Below are 24,472 nucleotides of genomic sequence, written 5' to 3'. Positions count from 1 at the left end.
CACAGCAGCCATTTTGGCTCGTCATAGATGGGTAAACAAAAGGTGTAACCACAGATGGAGAATATTAATTATTCTCTAACCAAAGATATCCATGATCCTATATCCATGGTTACCCACCTTTGTTTACAACAAACAGAATACCGGCACTTACAGATCAATAGTCTTCTAATTATCTTGGGCAAAAATGTACACGTTCACACAGCTGACGATACGCATGATGATGCTGATGGTGGCTTTTAACTGAAACGTTATTTTTTTTTCTTTTTCTGACTGAATTAGAAGTATTCTTCCTCAACTTGCCAGCTGTTTATGAGCGGAGGACGTTTTGATGACCCGAGGAAGATTCCGCGGATCGAAACGTCGTCCGCTGATAAGTAAGTTCTATTTCCAAGCTCAAGACAGTGGGCGCGTGGTCTTCTCTTTTCCCCATCACATCATACATTAGAAACCTTTATTCTCATTGGTGGAGGCTAAAGTCCTCTTCATGTCTCCATGGAAACTCTTCATTCTGGTGTTATCATTGGTCAATGTTCAAACCAAGTCGTGTTTCATTTCATACCAGGGTAGAGAAACAATACAATTTTATGAGATGTTTTACCCTCTGTGTGTGTGTGTGTGTGTGTGTGTGTGTGTGTGTGTGTGTGTGTGTGTGTGTGTGTGTGTGTGTGTCTGCTATGAGGGGCCGTTTAAGGCCTATACTACTGAAACACCGTCACGTATACTAGTGAAAAGCTGTCACGTATACTGAATAATTTTCACTAGTATATATGACAGCTAGATTCTTGTACCGGATCTCCTCTCTGGTAAAAAATAATACCCTGAAGACTCTGGCAAGAGCACTCATTCAAGGGTACTACGACTATGCTTGCACCTCAAAGGCGCTAAAATCTCAATTACAAACATCACAAAACAAACTGGTCAGACTACTGCTTGACCTTACTCCTAGAACCCACCTCACCCCTGCCCACTTTGACAACCTAGGATGATTGATTGATTGAACATTTTATTAACAGATTGCAGAATGGGTACAATACAGTACAGCTCAATACACACAATTGTTAAGAGGATGCAGACCAGAGAAAGACTTTCGTCTTGTTTACATCAGGGTCCCCCATTTTCAATTCATCTGACATACATGACATACAGATAGACATTACTGCTACATCTATACATTTATGACATACCAGATTTACAAATACAGTACTGTTTGTGAGTCTAAAAAAGAGAGTATATACATTTGACAAATAAACTGTACATTGGAGGAGGTGGGGTGGGGGGGGGTTAGATTCTTGTAACGGATCTCTTCTCTGGTAAACAAGAATACCCTGAAGACTCTGGCAGGAGCATTCATTCAAGGGTACTATGACTATGCTTGCACCTCATGGTACCAAAGCACCTCAAAGGCGCTAAAAACAAAATTACAAACATCACAAAACGAACTGGTCAGACTTGGCTTGACCTTACTCCTAGAACCCACCTCACCCCTGCCCACTTTGACAACCTAGGATGGCTCTTAGAGTAGACGACAGAGTACAGCAACTTGCAATGGGCCTGGTCTACAAGATACACTACACGACTAAGGTACCCATGTACATGTCAAAATACTTCCCAAAGGTCAGTGAATACCACGACCACAACACCAGAGGGAGCTCCATAAATCATGTTAAACCCAGATTCGGCTCAAACAAGGGACTAAACATGTTTAGCAATTATGCCATATCAATGTAGAACACCCTACCCAAAGCTGTAAAGGAATGTGAATCACTAGCCACTTTCAAAACCACTCTCAAAGAGCACCTACGCGAGACTGCAATTCGAAACTGGCCCCTGTAAATGTCCTAACCCAACCCCCTCCAATGTACAGTAAATGTCCTAACCCAACCCCCTCCAATGTACAGTTACCTATCACTAGTAAACGTGACAGCTTTTCACTAGTAAACGTGACCGCTTTCAATGGTATACGTGACAGCTTTTCATCTCAATAGTATTTGCCAAAACGGCCCCTCATATAGGTCTACATTCATGAATGTGTGTGTGTGTGTCTCTCACATAGGTCCTCTCGGTCCAGCGACTGTGCCCCTCCCCCGAAGAGACCTTTGAAGAAGCCTCTGTTGGGAGCTTCTGGAGTCTCCACAGGTGTGAACAGCTCACCCAGCATCTCCTGTATAACACACACACACACACACACACACACACACACACACACATCTTCAGTTACCACATCAATGTAAATGTTCCAGAATTAGCTAATGAATTCATTTTCATCTGTAGTCCCTGCCTACCATGCATGTCTTTATGTTGTGGGAGGAAACCGGAGTACCCGGAGGAAACCCATGCGAACACGGGGAGAACATGCAAACTCCACACAGAAAGGCCCCCTGCTGGGGTTCGAACCCAGGACCTTTTTGATAAAGGGTTCTATGTTCCCCGGGTTCTATGTTCCCTGGGTTCTATGTTCCCCCTATGTTCCCCGGTAGCCGCAAAAGGGTTCTATGTTCCCCGGGTCCTATGTTCCCCCTATGTTTCCCCGGTAGCGAGTGGATTCCAAAGATAGTAACTTTTATAGATAATTCATTTGTATCTCAACGGAGTCACGGATCTAGTCGGGCCACATAGCATTATGTCGACAAAAATCTAATACAATAAACAAGTGTAAATCAAAGAATTTAAAAAGAAGTTTAGCCTATTAAATAATTGTTATATTGTATAGCACTTTGGTGCAACTTCGGTTGGTTTTAAATGTGCTATATAAATAAAGTTGACCTTGACCTTGACATACCGTGCGTTGCCCCCGTGGGATCTTAAGTTCATCTCACTCTATGTTCATTTCCTGTGATATGTAGCTAGCATAGTGTAACGTTAACATCTACAGCCGGGAACCAGCAAGTCCCATGATGTCATCCCCAGCAATCGCTTACTTCTGGCATCAGTGACTAAACCCTAGAATTCTAAGAAGAGGCTGGATCACTGCCCTAACGTGTTGGTTGAATTCTAGGGATCACAGCCCTAGAGTTTTCATATAGTTTGACATCAGACTATTGATGTTAAAGGAAAACCCCAACATTTTGGGAAATTTGACTGGGAGACTTGTGTGACTTGGAGACTTGTGTGACTGGGAGACTCGTGTGACTGGGAGACTCGTGTGACTTGTGTGACTTGGAGACTTGTGTGACTGGGATACTCGTGTGACTTGTGTGACTTGGAGACTTGTGTGACTGGGAGACTTGTGTGTCTGGGAGACTTGTGTGACTGGGAGACTTGTGTGACTGGGAGACTTGTGTGACTTGTGTGTCTGGGAGACTTGTGTGACTGGGAGACTCGTGTGACTTGTGTGACTTGGAGACTTATGTGACTGGGAGACTTGTGTGACTGGGAGACTTGTGTGACTTGGAGACTTGTGTGACTGGGAGACTTGTGTGACTTAGAGACTTGTGTGACTGGGAGACTTGTGTGACTTGTGTGACTTGGAGACTTGTGTGACTGGGAGACTCGTGTGACTTGGAGACTTGTGTGACTGGGAGACTTGTGTGTCTGGGAGACTTGTGTGACTGGGAGACTTGTGTGACTGGGAGACTTGTGTGACTGGGAGACTTGTGTGACTTGTGTGACTGGGAGACTCATGTGACTGGGAGACATGGTAAATACACAGGTCACAACATGTTTACAGGAACGTTTGGGAGTTGTAATTTCCCAAAATGTTGGAGTTTTCCTTTAAGAGTTTTCATATAGCTTGACATCAGACTCTTGGTGTTAAGAGTTTTTATATAGCTTGACATCCGACTTTTGATGTTAACTCAATCAGTGCCACCCACGTAATATTACGTGATTGCCCGACAACCGTTGGGTGCAGGACCACGTAATATTACGTGTTTGGTTCATTTTTCTTTTTTTTTGATTTTAATATCCTATTTAATGCCAGGGACCCGTATGTTGCCGTTAGAAGCCCTACTGCGACAGTGCCGGCCAGATTCTCCCAGGTGGCGGTATCGAGCTGCAGTGAACCCTGTTCCGGGCCCTTGCGTTACACTGTAAGGTCTCCGGGTGCAGATTTTTACTAGACGGCAAGGCTATAGGTTCAATCGGTCGCATCCAAACGTCTACGGGACATCCGATGCATATGCTGTGATTGATTATGCCGTGGCCCTAATCGACATTGGATGTACCAGATGGCGATCAAACAATTGGAATATTATTTTTGGAATACTCCCGGCCACATGTAAGGACTATCTGACGTAAATTCCGGCTTGATTGTGCAATGTTTTCATACCGATCCAGCTGATTAGCGTTTTTAGCATTCAATACTAATGCCGGTAATCAATAATCAGAAACGACTTCCCCCGCCCCTCCCCCCTTTCATGCATTCATGGTGGAACATAATACAGATCAAATGCATTTGGATTTTTAACTCTAGCTTGTGTAGGGCCGAAACGCCAATGGATTTAACATTATTAGCTTAGCGCCTTATAAATAGCTTTGCAGGAATTATCCCAGATCATTCCGATATAACACTCATATTCATCACGGTATAAAATGGGAACGTATTGATGAAAAAAATATTTCTTTATGGCATATTGAACAGAACGTTCATACTGTCAATTGACAATGACATTGGATACATAGCTATAATATAGAATATAGTTATAGCTCTACAAACAAGGTGACACACTCCTATCTTTTAAAGCGTGGCATTGCTACGGCGGGCCCCGTCTAATAGCTGGCACTGATTGAGTTAAGAGTTTTCATATAGCTTGACATCCGACTCTTTGAAGAGTTTTCATACTGAACACAATTTGTAAAACAAAAAGAGAGACGTGTAGCCTATTTATTTATTTAATATTTTATTTATTCATTTTATTATTATCATAATTTTTTTTGCCATGCAACTGTTTGTTTGAACTTCTGTTCGCCTTTTTCTGAAAAACAAATGTAATTATTTAAAAAAAAATTAAGATAATCTTACATTTGTTGTTGATTATAAAACGTCTATAATTCAGACACATTTAAAACATTGCTGCTGCTGTTGCTGCTGAAGAAATAATATTTATTTATATAAAGTTATATAAAAGAATAATAAAGCAATGTCGATTCTGTTCTTAATTAATTGTCTTTTTCCCCTGCAAAATAATAAAAAAGAACCGAGAAGAGTATCGATAAAGTACCGAACCGGTAAGCAGTATCGATAAGAGTAGTATCGATAAAATCCTAACGATACCCATCCCTAGTCATATAGCTTGACATCAGACTCTTGACCCACCTGCAGGTTCTCACAGTTCTCTTGGCTGTAGGTGATCCTCTGGATCTCGGTGGGGGAGGTGAGGTACATGGCCTGGCCCAGGTTGGTGAAACAGAAGGTCCTGGCTATCCGCATGTCTGTCAGTGGCAAGTAGTTGACATCCAGCAGCGGTCTGAGCCCAGGCAAACTGTACCGGGACACGCACATTGGTTATTTTGGAGGATTTTTTTTTGTCAAAGAAGACCTCACCTGCCTTTCAAATTTCAATCAAGCATTTAATTTCTTGGCGGCTAGGTGGTGTAGTGGGCAAGGTGCTCGCCACCAATGCAGGAGACGCTGGGTTCGAGCCCAGCTCTCCACATTGCTATCAGCTTGGCTGGTCGTTCATACTAACACAATTGGCAGTATTAGGGGGTGGGAAAGCTGATGGGTGGGGATCGGGCGTTGTGGACAGCGACTCCGACAGGTCGGTTGGTGCGCCTGCACAGCAGAATCAGGAAGCGACGGGGGCGGCGTGTCCCTCCCACGCAGACCCCCGCCGCTGAGAGATCGCGCTGTGCAGGTGAAAAGATGCTACGGCTGCCTCCTCGAGTACCGGAGGGGACACGTGATGTAAGGCTTCGTCCACATTGCAGCCGGCTTGTGGGAGGCGTGGCCTAACAGCGTTCGAGACAGGGGAGGGTAGAATTGGACGATACGAAATTGGGATGGGAGAAACATAGAAAAATGGGAGAAAAAGTAGATACAAAAAAACATTTAATTTCTTCAGAAGACCACTTTCGCGGTCATTGTCGCTGATGTTTTGAGCAGGAAGGATGGACAGTCGAACAGGTCGTCGTCACGTTGTTACAGCAAGCCTCTTCCGTGTTTCGGTACAGTTGTGTTCACACTTGAATCGTTCCGTGCCCGGGGACACCTGCATCGTTCCCCCAGACCACCTTTTCAAGTGATCCCGGCCACGGAACGGTTATCCGCTCCGTGGAAACGGATAGAAACGCGATGTTTACACACTACACGACTTTTGGGAAAATCGTGCTCGGAAAAAACAGCCCCAGGTCCCTTAGTGTGAAAGCACCCTCAATATCAGCCTGGTTTGTGTGTCTGTCTGTGTGTGTGTGTGTGTGTGTGTGTGTGTGTGTGTGTGTGTGTGTGTGTGTGTGTGTGTGTGTGTGTGTGTGTGCGTGCGCGCGCGTGTGCATGTTTGCACGTATGCACATGGTTGTGTGTGTGTGTGTGCTAGGGGGGTGGGTGGGCACATCAATGGGTGTGTCTACGGAACATCTGTTGGCGTGTGTCTGACTTTGTCCAAAGGCAGCGGAAAAAGGGAAGAAGTCTGATTGCTCCCCGATATGATCCTCTAATCCTGTTTCTGTCACAACGTGGACACTATCCATCCGTCACAGCCGGAGACTCGAGAGACGGTTCCGCCCGGAGCCTCAGTGACATTGCTCTGCGGTCAATGTGGACAATCTACAACATGATTTTCTGCCACGTTTTGACCCTTTCACTACCACACTACGTAAGGGATAATGTATAGCTACGAGGTCATTGTCGCAAAATATTTGACCGACAGTTTAAAAGTTTAAAATACAGAGGCACCTCGCAGAGGTGTTTTAAACGTCAGTGAAGGTCAATTATTTTGCGACAATGATCGAGTTATTATCCCGCTTATTACATGGCTAACTTACTACCAATATACCTAATTCATTTTACATCGACAAGACGAGATCAAATGCAGACGCAGTTCTGTTCTGGCTCCGCTGTCATGGTCACACACACTCCGCTGTCAGTGCAGCCGGCAGGTGTGTCTGATTGGCTGCACTGATGCAGTGTGTCAGTGCACTTGATTGCGAACAGCTGCGCACAGCGGTCATTATTGTTCGGCAGAGGTCCGTTATCGAGTAATAACGGACCTCTGACGAGCGCTATTGACCAATCACAAGCAAGCATTTCGGCGAATGTGAAAACGCCATGTAATAAAGAAGGTTAACCTTTCACTACCACACTATACAGACGGTTAACCGTGTGGTATTGAAAGGGTTAACCGTATGTAGTGTGTGGTTGTGAAAGGGTTAACCCTTTGTCATGTGGCAGTGAACGGGTTAACCTTCTGTATTGTCGCAGCGAAAGGGTTAACCGTTTGGTAGTGTGGTAGTGAAAGGGTTAATATCAGCCGCATCTATATACCAGACACGACATTGAGAAATTGTAGTATCACCGATCATTTGATTATCAAACCACTTAAACTATTTATATTTACTGAATATATATATATATATCCGTATCTGTCTGAATATACCTGCATATAATCCTTCTATATACCTACTTACACACCTGCATATAACCCATATAATGCTGTATACCGTAAATGGACTCATCTGAATTTCTAACAGTTTTACCGTTGTAAGAGCCTATTTACATGGTAAAGTGCCATGTGTTATATTTTATGTATTTGTTTGGATTTATGTATTTGTGTTGATTTCTGCCTGTAGACAGCCATGCCTGCTATTGGGTTTATGGCATCAGTTCCCGTTGCTCACCAGTAGGTGACTTACGTGGCTACTTAGTGGGTAATGGGACTGATGACAGCCAGGTGTGTTTTGGTTACCGGTGTCGTGCCAAAATCCTACTCCCTGCCACGATTTGAGTGCCTCACTCATATTGTGGTAGGGGCTAGGCAGGGGCTAATACCCCCCCCCCCCCTGGTGGTCGGTCAACTCCTGAAAAGGGGGTCAATGTCAGACTTTGCAATCAAAAGTTAGGGGGGTATTAGCCCCTGCCTAGCCCCTACCACAATATGAGTGAGGCACTCAAATCGTGGCAGGGAGTAGGATTTTGGCACGACACCGGCAGAGCCTAACAGTTTTTGACCGTCGCCGCGGCATCGTTGTTTGATGAATCGTTTTACGGTTTTCAGCCTCCTCTGGGCTTTATAGATTTATTGTTTTGTTTAGTCAAGTTAGGCCCTCATAACCGTCTTGCCCAATTAAAAATATTCCACAACAAAGCGTACGCACCGATGTCTCGACAAAAGACCAGCGTGGTGATCCTCACCTGATGGTCATGATGTGCCCGTTGGCGCAGAAGCACGCCAGGCAGACGCCGATGCCCATCGCCACCACGTCGGCGCGCAGGATGAAGGACGTCTCCGTGATGCTGTGTTTGAAGATGCAGTTCTGGGAGGGCAGGCAGATGACCTTGGCCGCCTTCTCCGAGCACACCACGGCGTACTGGGTCTCGCTCAGGTCCTGCGAGGTGGAGGGCGACACGGAGACGGGGCGGCGCTTGCGGGCTCGGTCGCGCTCCTCGCCGTCCGCCGGCACGTTGGGCTCGTACCAGAGCTCGTAGGACGGGGGCAGGATGGAGCCGGTGGCGTCCAGGAAGGCCATCCGTACGATGCTGCCCTTCAGTCGCACCAGCGTGCCTATCGGGTATAGAATAGAATAGAATAGAATAGAATAGAATAGAAATACTTTATTTATCCCGAGGGAAATTCAGCACTACATTTACATTTGGTCATTTAGCTGACGCTTTTATCCAAAGCGACTTACAAGTTTTGTACAACAAGACAGCAGGAAGGGTACAACTCTATCAGCCAAGTAACAATGTTCCTCAAAGTGTTGAGCGCTACAGTGTAGGTTAGTATATTAGGACAAGTGCATGACAGTAAGGATAGTTAGGGTTAGAGTTATCTTTTTACAGATCGCTCACAGTAAACAACTAGGTAGTCAAAAACAAAAGTCACAAATAAGAATACAAATAAGAATAAAGAATAAAATACGGTCCGGGCGTATACATTCTAATATACAGCCAAAAATATACAGAAATATATACGGTGAAATGTACAGTAATATGTGTACAATTGTAAAATGTTGATTTAAAAGTAAAAGTCCAAAAGATTATGCCAGATAGTACTGTCACTGTGTGCTCAGTGATGCAGTGAGGCACAGTGATGCGTTATAAAGTCTGATGGCTGTCGGAATGAAGGACTTCCTGTGCCGTTCAGTGTTGCATCCTGGGGAGTCTTAGGCCCCGTTTAGACGGAAACGCTAGCAGGTGAATCCGCAAAAATATATTTTCGGATGTGCCTTTCGTTTATACGGAAACGGCGTTTTTACGGGGTGAAACCGCAAAAAAGTGAGACTACCTTCCAGGGTGGAATTCCTAGAAACGCAAAAGCTTTGCGCTCTCGTCTAAACTGTAAAACCGTATAAATCTGTTAAAACGATGACGAAAGGGTTGTCACGGCTCTGGTCGCGCGTACTGCTTACGTCACAGGTAGCAGGTATGCGCCAGTAGCCGAGACGTAAACAAAGCAAGTATGTCTGACTATTATCAACGGAGATCACCTGAAGGCTACATTGGCAGTACTTTTAACCCTTTCACTGCCACACGACAGAAGGTTAACCCTTTACTATCACACAACCGGCTGTCGTGTGGCAGTGAAAGGGTTAAATACACAAGAATCTGTCCCGCGGCGTGAGTGGACCCACTGTCTGTGAGTGACTCTGCTTTGGTACAATCACATTCCCCATCCACAGTCTGCGAATCAGAGGCAGAGTAGGGCGGGTCTTCACAGCACGTCATGTGACATATGCGCCAATCGTGTGACAGCGGGGCTCCGTCGTTATAGCGTCGTCTGCACGGAGAATTCCACCCCAAAACGCTAGTCTAAATGTAAAATTAAAAGTGAAACCGCAAGATGACTTTTGCGGTTTCTGTTCACAAAACGCTCGTCTAAACGTAGCCTTAGTCTAACACTGAACATGTGGGAGGGGTTGTCCATGATGGCATGGAGCTTATTGGGTACAGTGACATTAAAGGAGTTGTAAGTGGTATTTTTTTGTTTGTTAAGTGGTCTACATGTTAAAATAACAGCTCTACACTCCGACAGCCATCACTGATATTTCTGAGTTTCTGGTCAGTAACGTGGGTCTCCCAGTCCCTCCGCTCTGCAGTAAACGGAAAATACATTTCCTGGTATCCTGTTACCACTTTATCCAATTGAGAGAGAGAACTCCATACTGTGAAAAATGGTCTGACAAAAATAAGAAATAAAAACGAGTTGTCCTTGAAACAAGTAAAACAATCGACCAGTGCAGTAAGCCAATCTGGCTTGGCAAGATTTCTTGAAATAAGTAAAACTATAGAGTTCTCTCTCTCTTGATAAAGTGGGAACGGGATACCAGAAAATGGATTTTCTGTTTACTGCAGAGTGGAGGGACTGGGAGACCAATGTTACTGACCAGACACTCTATATCAGTGATGGCTGTCGGAATGTAGAGCTATTTAACATTTATTTGAACAAAAGACTACCTTTAATTAAACTTGTTCCACCTCATTGACTTCATGTTTTTCAATTGCTCAGATACCCATGCATCCATCCATCTGTAATATATCCATCCTCCAACATCGTACCCCATCTTTCCATCTACTTCCTTTATCTGTGTACATCCTTTCACCCATCTGTGCAGCCCTTTCATTCTTCATCTAGTTTATAGTTATCTATTTAACCCCCCCCCCCCACCTTCCCTCCTTCCCTCCCCCCTCCCTCCATCCCCCCATCCACCCCATCTACCCACAACCCACCACTGGGCGAGGCGATGACCGGCTGCAGTAGCCTCTGTTCTCCAGCGGGGGGCAGGCTGACGGCCACGGCCAGCACGGTGCCCAGGGAGGTGCCCACGAACAGGCAGGGCGTGGCGGCGCCGTCCCCCTTGCGGGCGAAGCTCTCGCAGAAGTGGAAGGCGGTGACGGCCTCGCGCGCCTCCTTGTCGATGCTGGTCACGCTGGAGGAGCGCGAGCGGCTGAAGGAGTTGTCCCGGTGGTCTAGCGGGTTGGCACCCCGCGGCGGACACACGGACAGGAGGACAGCATGGAGAACACAGAGACAGGTAAAGCACCCACACACACACATAGGACAGAGAGGACAAGGCAGACAGACCTACAGTACAATACATGGGAGTGTATACTGTACATTGCCGTACGGTATACTCACCTTTAACATTCACTTTTTAACACTACACCTATTTGATCTATTTAATACAAAACTATTTGCACTACATCCCTACCTCATTTTAGCATTTTCAAAAGTTGGCTTTTTGTACTTCTTCATTATTTGCATTTTGTACTAGTTTGTTTGTATATTTTGTATAGTGTTTGGTCTTTATTGTTTTACTTTTTTTTTACTGTATGAAGCACAATCTCAGGGGGCTCATACAGAACCAAGCATTTCACTGTAATGTACATGTACCTTATATGTGACAAATAAAACAAAACTTGAACTTGAACACACACACACACAGAAGACAGGACAGACAGACCTACAGTACAATACATGTAGTGTATACTGTACATCGTCGTGGAACCTGGAGAGGTTAAGTATGCGTGTGATCAAATCATCTTGGTTGATACAAATGAATTTGTTAAAACATGGTAAATAGAATACAAATGAGTTTGGTTAGGAGTTTAGGTAGAGGACTTGACGTTCTCTGGCCAGGAGAAGTGGGTCAAGCTCAGGTCACCGTATAACCTTATCTGACACAAAGGAAGGGGGCGGGGGAAGGGATTGACCAGGTGATAGGTGAGGGGTGAGGGACACAAGGAAGGGGGAGGGAGGTGTTATCAAAAGGCCATAAAAGGAATTTTCCACAATATTAAAACAAACATTAACTGCCATTAACTGGAATTTCCACTCAAGGCCTTTTATTCGCACCTCCCCCTGTATCCTGTGTCCTCTCCCCTCACCTGGTCATCCCTCCCATAGATATATATAGAACACTAGATAGCTTAAGGCGGAGTCACCAGCGTCGCTGAACCGCCGCCATCTTGCCCCAGTCAGCCTTGAGTGAGGGTGAGTGATCTGCACAGACAAAAATACTCATAACTCGCTGAAATATTGACAGATTTACAAACGGTTTGGTTTATTACAAGCATTATTAACGTGGCTATGATTCAAGCGGTTTGTAAAAAAAACATCTTTAAAAAAAAAAACATTTTTATAAGTATGCAGTATCATAACTACATATTTGATGTTTATAGCAAACCAACCCGTTTGAAAATCGGTAAAGAATTGAGCAATCTATGGTTATTTAAATAGTACATGCACCATATACATTAACGTTATCAGTAGCTGAGCTGCCTCTGGCAAGATGGCCGCCCTACGACGACGTCGCTCTCCATTGGCCGGCAGCGCGGGTAAGCTATCTAGTGTTCTATATATATCTATGATCCCTCCCCCACCACCACCCTTTTCTTCCAGAAAGCTTCAAAGACAAACCCACAGAATGAGGGGGAGGGGCACGGGTCGAGAAACACGCGGGAAATACCATAGATACGAGTGTCCTCGAACAATGTTGCGGTCAGTGATTTGGATTTGGAGTACACTCAAGGGAGCATCAAACAATACAGTGAACATGTTCGATGTCCTAAAAAGTTTAATGGACCACTTTAAACACAGTGGGAGCCTAACAGCGCCAGCTGTGAAACACCCATATTGGTTTTTACGACCAAACATAACTTTTCTTTTTCGGTTATTGAAAATGGCTTTGTGAAACTTTTTTCTCCTTCGTGTGGCAAAACGAGACCATAATCCCAATGGAGTACGTGGCTCTGGGGGGCAAGGTTAAGGGTGTAAGTACATAAATGCACCGTTTGTTTTCATCTGTGGGGCTAATTGAGGCTCTTAATATTGATTGGCTGATGGACTGGAAGCCTTGGCACACATCCTAGACCCCCTGGGGGGGCACGCCTTGTAGTTGTCCTATCTGGTGTATTCATCCAAACATATAATACACAATATGAATCATTAGAGGAGATTGTACTATAGTATACATTTTTACAGACCTTATAGCAACATTAAAACATCAATAGCTTAATAGTTGAGTCGATGGCTGTACTTGTGCGGAATCATCCGCGTTAAGGCACTTACAGGAGAACATAGGTGACATTGTATTCAGCCGTGAACTCATAATAGAGCATGTACAGGGATCTATTTGACACCGTGCACACTCTGTATCTCTGAATCTGACCACCTCTCCTCATTTATAATGATGCTTCCTCCCAATATAGGATCCTATAGAAAAGGACAAAAAAACTTAAATTGGGTTTTAGGGTTTTCATAGATCAACGGTGAGAGAAAAAACGAAGTAATACCCTTTCTCTATGTTTGGCACATTATGCAGAGAAAGATACCCTCCCGATTTGACAGATTTTTTAGAGAAACAGCCAGAAGAAAGAAAGAGATAGACGCAGTACAGGGGTGTGAAAAAGAGAGAGAGAGAGAGAGAGAGAGAGAGAGAGAGAGCTGCAGGACATGTAAAGCTTTGTCGCAAGAGGGAGTGCATGTTTGTTAAGCTTGGCACCACTGACTTACAGTAGAACATGGACTCTATTGCAGACTGTTTTACACACACCTTCAACTGTCACCTAGCCTTGGTCTGTTCTGCTTCATGTCTTACTGTACATACCTTGTAATCTTATTTGGTTGTTTGTTCGGTGTGTTTTCATTATTTCCCTTACCTCTGTGATGTATGCATTGTCTGATTGCTATTTCTATTCTCTTTTCCTTTTGTCCTCTCGCCAGGCGGTCATTGTGAGTAAGAATTTGTTCTTAATTGACCTGCCTGGTTAAATAAAATCATAATAAAAAAAATTAAAATTCACTTAGCTTCAACTGAACTCAACTCGGTTCAGTTAAGATAACGTTCCAAACTCAAATGATCACTTCTCGTCCTCCGAACATCATCATCGTCGGAGCTTAGAAGTGCTATCTTTGATGAAGAAGAAGGTGCCAGATGCTTCCTCCTCTAACTGCGCTTTTAAAAGCTGCCATGAAGTCAAAGTTATTTTAAGGTTCGCAGATGAGACACCGTTCTGATGTCTGCAGTAATGTGATCGTGTGACGACCGGTTTGAGTGACAGAAATATTTCATGCAGACTTTTCTTTTGGTTGTAAACACGAAGTTAAGGCTTACCCAAGTCTGGCTTTAACTCAGTAGGCAAGCTTAATTTCCGTGACATCCTTGCTGGAAAAAAGAGAACACCCCTCTTTACAAACACATGTCTAAGCTAACACAAGATGCCATGCAGAGCTAGCTAGCTAGTACTTTAGTAGTGCTAGGGTTGTGCTTAAAAGCTACCGCACACGTAAACATACAAAAAAAGCTGTGTTAGAAGTTTGTTAGGGACTCGAGTCATTGGCTACACAGGAGGCAAAATGCTTTGCACAGGAGGAGGAGGCACTGAGTAAGGAGTCAGACATACGATCCTGTAAACGACTAAGGCATGCTGTGAGTCACAGAAACAAGGAAGGTAAGCCCTGGCCGCACGATGCCCTGGAAGAGAGGTAAAGAGACACATCAAAGCTGAACAGTCATTCAGAAAACCCTCATGCCAGAGAAGCATGCGCCAAGAACAAGGAGGAAAATGACAAACAGGAAATAGGAAACAGGAAGTGAGCAGGATGGAAGACAGTGGAAAAGATCAAAAAAGGCACTGCTAGCTAGTTCAGGTCAACCTTAGTTTTGCCGGCATCGTCGCTTTTTTTATTCCCAACAAGAACTTGAGCTTGAACCCTAAATTAAGTTGCCCTCCCCAAACTGTATCGAAACAAATCAAACAAATGTACAAGAAAAACGGTATTACATATCCTTCTACAGCCTCTCACTGAGACCGACTGTAACATGTAATGAGACAGGATAATCCTAATAGACCTCCCACACGCTATTGTCATTTTGACAAACCCCGGCTGCTTTCTTTCGCTCCTACGGTGAAAATGATCGGCGTTCCTTTACCGTTTACCAGGATTTTAGAATGTTTTGTTAACTAGCCTAATCCTAAGAGACACACACAACACCGCTAAACACTCAAATGACCGGATGTCATCGACCTGATCTGCGATGCTAACGGTTCCAGGCTATCGTTTGCTAGCGAGGAAAGCAGCTGAAACGCGTCACCCGTGAGAGGTCTATTCCTCAATGATTGTGCAGTAGTAGGCTAGCAGACAAAATACACAGTTGGACAAAATGTACTATGACGCCATCAAACTGTACAACAGACAGCCCCGTCAGGAGACTCAAGGTGAAGGTGGTGGGGAGGGAGGGGTATTTATTTCAGCAGGTCAGGGGGACGAACGTAACACTTAATAACAGGCACATTTAATAACACGCGTGCTACTATACATACAAGTAGCATGCAATGGGAGACTAGAGACGTCCAGATTCGTGAGAGTGTGTGCATTTTCTGTCCCGAGAGGTGACTATGAGACGGGGGAGGGGGGGGGGGACAGAGACAGGTTTCTTTTCGCAAACATAAAACAGGGTGGGGGTGGGGTGGTGGGGGGGTTGTGACAAGTCTGGACCAGTCCTGTCCCTGTCCAAACTGCTCCCGAAGTCTTTGACCCCTCTTACCTCCTCTACCACCTCCATTGTAGAACTGATGTAGATTGCTGTTTGACGTCAACACTTTTGAGGGGGCGGGGGGGGGGGGGGGGGCGAGGGAGGGGGAGTAAAGTAAGACGTGCAGTTAGAAACATCTCCGGACTTTACCACCACACCACCTCTCTAAGCCACCATCTGCCCCACCCCACCCCACCCGCAAGGTGATTCCATCCAATGTTGTCCATCGCATGAAGAATGAAGTCTGCGCATCACCGAGCAAAATGTCGTTTCATGAAAGCTTTAGGTTGAAAAACACTTTTGGCTCAAGAAACCCCACTTGATATTTGACTCTTACTATCACGGTGCCTGCACTTTGCCTACGTGTCCTTGTCCAAAGCTAGAGGAGACATATGCCGTGGTCGGATCAGCCACTTCTCCCCTATCAATAATGTAGGAGCTGCAGATGTACCGTCGAGGGTCGATGTCTAGTGACACGAGGCATGGAGGGCGTGGACGGAGTGAACAGGATTCGTTGGGGGTTGGTCGGCCGTCACATCTGGGAACAGTAGCAGGGACACACCGTACTCTTGACATTAGTTTTCTGTCCGACCCTTTCTCTTACCACGCTAAGGCCAAGGTTCCCTCACTGAGATGGAGCCGTTAGCGCTCGTCACGTCCCCCTCCACTGAAATACTAAGGGGAGAATAACAAGCACTTCCCACGACGAGAATATGTTTGTAACGATTGCGTCCTGGAAGGGCCAGATGTTCAGGTCGAAGGAGGTCGAGTACATTTTCCTAGTGATTCAGGGGGTGTGGGACAAGCGATCTCGTCTGTAGCCGGTAGTAGGTTTCTTTGATGCGGAAACGTCCTGCTACGAGAACACTCTGGAAAGAGTAATAAACGTCCAGCTAAAAAACCCAAATCCTGGACGGAAACCAAATGACACATTGGCAAAGAATACAATTATAGAGACACATTTCCACATTTTTTTATGGGATTAAAGATGCCTGAGAACCCCCACGGCCCCAGTAATCAAACTTGTCCCAGATTGATGACTTCATTTTTTTTGTTCAATGATTCAATTAATTCAATAACCCCACCATGTCACATTAATTTACAGTCATAGTGATTGGTTGAGTCGTCTCAGCTTTCGAGGAAACTGAAAACCATTCCGACAAATTAATTCCCGTCTATTGGATTCTCTGGAAGCGGGCGAGGAAAGCAGTGAGCTGCTTAAGTGAAAGAAAACAAGACTAAAAATATCAAACCAAAAACGCATTAACTGTCACAGCAGTTGTCTCATCCAACAACACTTTGAGAAAACAGTATAGTAGAACAGAACCAATTAGGCAATGTTTGTAGTTAGACAACAAGCATCCCACAATCCAGTTTGTGAGGAACATTCTAACTTGTGTAGAATAAATAACAAACCGATATGCTAGTCTTAGCCTTCAAATATGAGGCGCGCAAAGCATACATGCTCTTAAGGCAACGACAAAAGAGACATAATGTGACGAGCCCAGCAATATGAGGCACAAGTCTCCCTCTGTAATTGTTCAGATTTTATTTGAAGAAGATATGCTTATTTGAATCTAGTTAAAGTCTCAGAGCAGAGAAAATCCAATCTAAAGTTTGGCTGCATTTTTAACACCTTGGCAGTCAGGTACTAGGCGTGAACAATAGCTCTCATGTCCCTCCACAAACCCCCCCCCCCCCCACCCCACCACTGGATTAGCTGTCATCTGTCGCACAGACTTCGCTGCATTATACAGAATAGAATAGTTAGCGCGTTCTGAAATAGGTCTGAAAAAAACCATTTAATTCATTTTCTAACGATCTGAGTTCCAGACAGGCGTCCTCCTCCTGCCGGGCCCGGCGGTCACATTATGTCACTGTTCTCTCCATCAAGGTTAAAATAATGACGTTCGCGGATGACGTCGCTGTTGTTGACGGCTCGGAGGGATATGTTACCTGAGGTGGGGGACTTGCAGCGGTCCTCTGACGTGGTCCCCTCGTTGATGTCACACAGACCTGCGGTGAAGAACAGAGCGGTTTTCAAGACGGTACCGTCGATTCACCATAGTCTACTAGAGATGCTCTTCATGTCGACACCGAAAGACAAATATCAGTCATAAAGAATCTCTCGAGGAGGGTGTCCCTTTCGTCTACGGGTAGGCATGGCAACCGCCTCTTCCTCTCTTGCCACCGCCGCCACTTAACCCTTTTGTCACAATCAAACCGAACAATCTAATGATGATGTAACCGTGGCTATTGCTCATCGGGACGGGGGCTGCGTCTAAATGCTAGAATGGAATGCATTACTCCTCCCTTTTAGTGTGTGTGTGTGTGTGTGTGTGTGTGTGTGTGTGTGTGTGTGTGTGTGTGTGTGTGTGTGTGTGTGTGTGTGTGTGTGTGTGTGTGTGTGTGTGTGTGTGTGTGTTTGTGTTTGTGTGTGTGTGTGTGTTTGTGTTTGTGTTTGTGTGTGTGTGATAGTGTCCTGTGAGGAAGAAAGCAAGGAGACAACAGTCTCTGGGGCCGGAAAATCACAGCTGGAATGCCTGATTACTGTCCACGCTAACCAACCACTGACACGTGCCAGCCCACTGCTTACCAATCAATGACACCAGATGTTGCGAGTGTGTGTGTGTGTGTGTGAGAGAGAGAGAGAGAGAGAGAGAGAGAGAGAGAGAGAGAGAGAGAGAGAGAGAGAGAGACAGAACACAAACGTCAATGAATAAATACAGCCTCAAACACATACCCACACACCCTCCTAATTCATCCATCAAGCTGTTGCCTGGGCCACGGTAGTTACACAGTCGTTACGTGGCAGAATCATCCGCCGAAGCCAGGGATGCAGAGCCATTACCGACCACATGGTGGCAGTGTGTCCATACTCGGTCCTGCACCTGTTATCTGTCATTGTTATTACCGTGATGCTGCAGAGGCAAAAGGGGTGTGTGTGTGTGTGTGTGTGTGTGTGTAGGCGTGTGTGTGTGTGTGTGCGTGTGCGTGTGTGTGTGTGTGTGTGTGTGCGTGTGCGTGTGTGTGTGTGTGTGTGTGTGTGTGTGTGTCTGTGTGTGTGTCTGCTTCTCTTTGGGAGCCTTTATATGAACCTCTTTGGAAATTTTTTTCGCACTTCAATCTTTGAATTCTCTATTTTTCAATGGCCAGTAGCTGTTGTTACGTCATCATTAGAATACTCAGTTCTCACACGTGAAAGGGTTAACACCCAATAGGAAGTCTGTCAGTTGTGTCGTATGTTTCTACGGTGTTATGGTAAATATGATATGTTTCATCCTATTACATCATTTGTAGGCTCCAGCTTACTGGGCATGTTCAGCTCTGTTTAAATACATATTTCTCTGTACAAAGCTTTAACTAGTCAAGACACTAGGCGACAGTCTTAACAGTGTTCTTAAAACAACGACCAAGGCCCAGACTTAGATTATATGACATGTCCAAGAAAATCACATCTTGTTCTTTTCTTGTTGTCTTCATATCAGTCTTGTGTGAGACACGACAACACCCCTAAGCCCATTTTTTTTTTTTTTTTTTTTTTATCTTTGTTTTCATTTGTCATTCCCAGCTGGTGTATTTAATTGTAAGTCTGACCAGAGCTCTTTCATACTTTTAATTCATTAATAAAGTTTTCAATCAATAAATCAATCACCTGGGTTCAACTGTTCTGTGTGGTCATGTTTTCACACCACACATGCTGGGAAAAATCAGCATTATCCTTCAGCAAACTAAGTCTAAAAACAAATTAGCCTTAGGTCTCGCCTATTTCATTATTATGTGACTTTGTTTTAATTCATGGCTGGGATGATTGCCTTACCGATTTAATCACATACGTTTGATTTATGTCTCAGATTTCTTTTTTGCCCTTTTGAAGCGCCGCTTTGGAAAGTGCTAACGCAAATTAAGTGTATTATCAGCATCATTAAGTGTTTGGAATCGAGAGGCGAATCCAATTTCTGAGCGCTCACACAGTCGCAGTATCATCTCAAGTATCATCCGCCCCCCCCGGATGATCTCTCTAATCCCCCCCCCCCCCCCCCCCGTTACCTCCGGAGGGCTGCCGTGTCTTGCGCGGCGAGCGCGGCTGTCTCTGGTAGGGGTCGTTGGAGCCGTAGAGCTCTACCGTACCCAGGTTCAACAAGACGGTCTTCTGGAGATAGTCCACCACGGCCAGACCGTTACTGTTACCAAACACCACACTGGAGGAGGAGAGGGGGGTGAGGGGGACAGGAGGAGAACACCGTTAACAGAGAGAGAGAGACACAGAGAGAGAGAGAGAGAGAGTAAGAAAGATAGAGAGCAAGAGAATGAGACTGCAAGAGAATAAGAGAAAGAGAGAGCAACATAATGAGAGAGAGCAAGATAACGAGAGAGAGAGACACACACACACAGAGTAGAAGGCAGAGTAAGAGAGAGAGTAAGAGTAAGAAAGATAGAGAGCAAGAGTGAAAGAAAGAGAGAGCAAAACAATGAGAGATATAATGAGAGAGAGAGAGAGAGAGAGAGAGAGAGAGAGAGAGAGAGAGAGAGAGAGAGAGAGAGAGAGAGAGAGAGAGGAGAGAGAGCAGAGGTAGAAAGCAGTGATAGATGGATGAAAAGCCAGAGAAAGAGGGCGGGGAGAAGGTTGGACAGGAGGAGAAAAAAATAAAATGAAGAAAAAAAGAGAACAGGACTATGAGAGTGCATTTACTTGTGTCAAAATATAAAATGAAATATATACTGTAGTTAGGGCAGAAAGCAGCCAAAAGCCTCCAGAATGTCCCGACAGACATAACTAGTGTTGACGGGGCTGTCAGAGAGCAGGGCTGACAGTCCCCAGATTACACTTTGGCAGCTGGAAGCAGGAGCTCCTTCACAAAGCGTCCCTGAGAACACTCAAAGAAAGTGAAACCCCACAGTCTGCAGAGGACACTGCTCGGTCACATCGGGGTGACGTTGTCATTAGGGACGCACCGATCCGACTTTTTCGGTCCCGATACGATACCGATACCTGGGTTTGGGTATCGGCCGATACCGATCCCATTGTTCAAACTTGTTTTCAAAAAAGAAAAGATATTCCCAAGTAATTTTTTTTTTTAATTTATATTAAAATATATTTTGTTTTTAAGAATTGTAAAGGATCACAAGTGTGTTTTTGATTTGTTGTAAACAAAGACAGAAAATAAATAAAATCATTCAATGAATAAACTATATGCCTCACTGTCACTGTGTGGAAGAGACTGGGATCATTCTTTTGTGCAAGGCAGGCTTGACTTAAAACATTACTTTCCTAACTTAGTGAAACTAAATGTAACAAATTAACACAGATATAAATGTATTGAATTGTTATTTTTTATTTTATTTCTTATTATAAAAAAAAATACAATTTTATTTATTTTTTTACCGATACCCGATCCAGCTATTTTAGTGATATCGGCGGCCGATACCGATACCAATATCGGATCTGTGCATCCCTAGTTATCATTCACAATCGCTGCTCCCCATGCTGTGTAGTATTTGTGTGCGATTTGCAACACGTTAGTATGCAAATACTGTATGTGAAAGACATTTCGCCATGCACATTTGAAGTGCGGAGTGGATGGTTGCTACACGATCGTTTTCAATCCGCTAATTCTTTGTGCCAGGTCATTTCCCTGTGTTATTTATGCTTCCAGGTTAATGAAAATGTCCCAAACAAACAAAAGAAAAACATGCTGGTCATTATGATTTGTGTTTTTCTTTTGGCTAAACTGACAGTATGTCCTCCTGATGGCACCGCTAGCAAGTGGAAACGGCTGTGAGTGAACTGTTTTCTTCTTCTGGCGTCACGAACAGCCACTTCCTGGGTGCGTAAGTCCTCCAAGCTACAGCATGTCACACATACTGCACTCCACATACTCAGCAGTAATCCCCAACAGTATCTGATGCACATACTTTAGGGGAGAGTGGGGTGAGTAGTTCCACTTTTTACTTAAAGTGCCTTTAAAGCAAGGGGATTACAGTAATGCCCCCAACTAAAATATGTACATATAGTTTAGGATGTTGTGCATCCCTGGGGACAATCACTTTGGATCTTAAATAAACTGTTTCAGAAATATAGCTTTAGAAAAAAAAGTGGTTTTGTGGCACAACTTGCCCCCGGTGTGGGGTAAGTTGTGACATTAGAGAGAATACACTGGGGTAAATTGTGCCATTGATAATTTTATGTAAAACAGATCATTTTAATCTCAAAAGCGGTAAAAGCATCCTGCAGATCTTCATCTCCTTTCCAACCTGACGTATAGTATTCCCCTGTTGCACCTCTTTCACTGCTCTTTCCAACTTCTCAAGAGGAGTTGAAACCCTGTCTGTCTTTTCCTTTTTTCTGTTAGGACTAAGTTAAGACAAAAATAAGGCTAAGTGTCTTTTTACGGTCTTTTACCAGTATGCACTCTGCTACAAAGGAATCTACCTCGCCTATACTACTACATATTATGCTAATATGTCTACACTACTAATGCATTCAAGTCAGTAGCACTCAGGTTCAACACTGTTTGACGAACAATGAACAACATTTGGGGAACAATGCCACTTACCCTTATAGCTGCCAGAGTTCTACCCATTCCTGCCGACTTGTTGTATGTAAGTCGCTTTGGCTAAAAGCATCAGCTAAATGACTCAACGTAAATAAGGCTAAGTGACAGTATGTTCAGATGGCGAGAGACACAACAACAAGAAGTAAGTCATTGTCAGCGGGCGGCGTCACACGCACGATGACGCAGGCAAAAAATATTGAAGTTGGCGCCGACCTTCACTTTCCAATGACGCGGCATTAAAACTCAGTTCTAATTCATCGATCGTGACATTAATGACGACGACAACAAAACGCTGCTTGGCAGCAGTGGGTGGGCCACCCTGTCGCGGGAGCGCTCCATGATCTGAATTGATTATGTCCACACAGGCGCTCAATCACAATTTGAGGAGAGACTGGGTGACATTGCATATGGCTATCCTTGCTGCGTCTATTCTTATCCCAACCCATGTTTGCGATCTGATTGGCCACTGACGTTTCTGGTCATGTGACATGTGCGCCCAATCGCGTGACGCGACCATTTCCCCCCTCGACCAGCAGCAAACTACCTAACGCCTACGATCCACACTCTAACCGTAACCAACTTCGAAAGAGTGCCTAAGCTTAACCGCCGAAAGAACTTGCCGTCACACGATATCGCCCATTGCTCTAAGACAAACTCTAACCTTAACCAACTTCGAAAGAGTGCCTAAGCTTAACCTGGCGAAAGAACTTGCCGTCACACGATAGGTGCGACCAGAAACGTCAGTGGCCAATCGGAGCGCAAAACGCCGACGCGGAAGCAAACATGGGTTGGGATAAGAATTTTGGCATCCTTGCTCCATTGTGTCGCTCTACCCCCCTCATAATCTGAACACCCAATTAAGTATCTTTAGAAGTAGCTTGGATTGCTTCAGAATAGTAATAAGGGATGATAAAGGCGTCATCTATCCAGTGTATTGGTGGATGGCTGTGCTCTTTTTTTGGGGTAGAGCAGGGTGAGTATGAATGGGTATGACTGAGGCACGCTGACTGACGGACACAACCTCAAAAGAAAACAAACCTTCTTTTAAGTAATCTACCTCGCCTAAATGACTACCTACTATGCTAATTATGTCTATACTACTATGCACTCAAGTTCAACACTCGATGAACAATATCACTGACCCTTAGCTGCCAGAGTTGTACCCTTCCTGCTGACTTGTTGTACAGAACTTGTAAGTCACTTTGGATAAACGCGTTCAGCTAAATGACTGAATCTAAATGTAAATGGACAGGTGAATGACATGTTGTTAGAACAATATGTCTTGGATATTGTATATTTTGTATAGCAGTTGGTCTTTATTCTTTAACTTTTTACTGTATGAAGCACAATTGCAGGAGGGTCATACAGAACCAAGCATTTCACTATAATGTACATGTATGTGACAAATAAAAACAAAACTTGAAACGTTGGAGCATGTTGCAATTGTGTGTGTGTGTGTGTGTGTGTGTGTGTGTGTGTGTGTGTGTGTGTGTGTGTGAATGGACAACACCGTTTTAAGGTATCTTATCTTAAAGGAACACGTCAACATTTTGGGAAATCAGCTTACCGTCTTCTCCAGAGCGAGACAAGAAGATAGATACCAGTTTCCTCTCTGTGCGTTCAGTAGAAAGCTATCTGGCTCTATGTTAGCGTAGCTTAGCACAATGAATGAAAGCGGACATGGCCGGTTAGCCTTCGGGAGAGGTGTTCGTTGGACAATGCCTAGGCTAACCGGCCATGTCCGCTTTCATTCATTGTGCTAAGCTACGCTAACATGCAGCCAGATAGCTTTCTAGTTCTACTGAACGCACAGAGAGGAAACTGGTATCTATCTTCTTGTCTCTCTCCGGAGAAGACGGTAAGCGAATCCCCCCAAATGTTGGCGTGTTTCCTTTAAATGGAACGGCGTGGTTACTCACAGGCCATACGAGGAGTTGAGAGCCAGGGTGGTGATCTGCTGCGGGGGGCTCCCCGCTCACCCACACCAGCTGAACCACCAGCTCCACCTGGTACCCTGGAGACTGCTTCAGAGGAGTACTACGCACTCTACAGGCAGAGGAGGAGAGGAGAGGAGAGAGGGGGGGGAGAGAGAGAGAGAGGGGGGGGGAGGGAGAGAGAGAGAGAGAGAGAGAGAGAGAGAGGAGAGAGAGAGAGAAGAGAGAGAGAGAGAGAGAGAGAGAGAGAGAGATCGAGAGAGAGAGACGAGAGGAGGGGGAGAGAGAGAGAGAGAGAGGGGGAGGAGAGAGAGAGGGGGGGGTGGAGGGAGAGAGAGAGAGAGAGAGATA

The 24,472-nt window shown here is 44.8% G+C and overlaps 1 protein-coding gene across 1 annotated transcript in view; it reads right to left on the bottom strand.

Annotated features, from left to right (window-relative positions):
- Positions 1-24,472, bottom strand: part of LOC311228384 (syntaxin-binding protein 5-like) — a gene marked incomplete at both ends in the record, with an annotated part of 141,553 nt that overhangs the window by 1,663 nt on the left and 115,418 nt on the right. Inside the window, 10 exon segments of the mRNA XM_084314291.1 lie at positions 2,050-2,161; positions 5,255-5,420; positions 8,288-8,657; positions 10,823-11,104; positions 14,209-14,259; positions 15,643-15,696; positions 17,587-17,646; positions 19,681-19,832; positions 24,107-24,153; positions 24,155-24,233. Of these exon segments, the coding sequence (XP_084170417.1) occupies positions 2,050-2,161; positions 5,255-5,420; positions 8,288-8,657; positions 10,823-11,104; positions 14,209-14,259; positions 15,643-15,696; positions 17,587-17,646; positions 19,681-19,832; positions 24,107-24,153; positions 24,155-24,233 (1,373 nt within the window).

The sequence above is a fragment of the Notolepis coatsorum genome (genome assembly GCF_963971535.1).
Source record: "Notolepis coatsorum genome assembly, chromosome: 5".
Lineage (NCBI taxonomy): Eukaryota > Metazoa > Chordata > Actinopteri > Aulopiformes > Paralepididae > Notolepis > Notolepis coatsorum.
The sequence above is the reverse complement of the archived record's forward strand: the minus strand, read 5'-3'. Positions and strand labels throughout refer to the sequence as shown.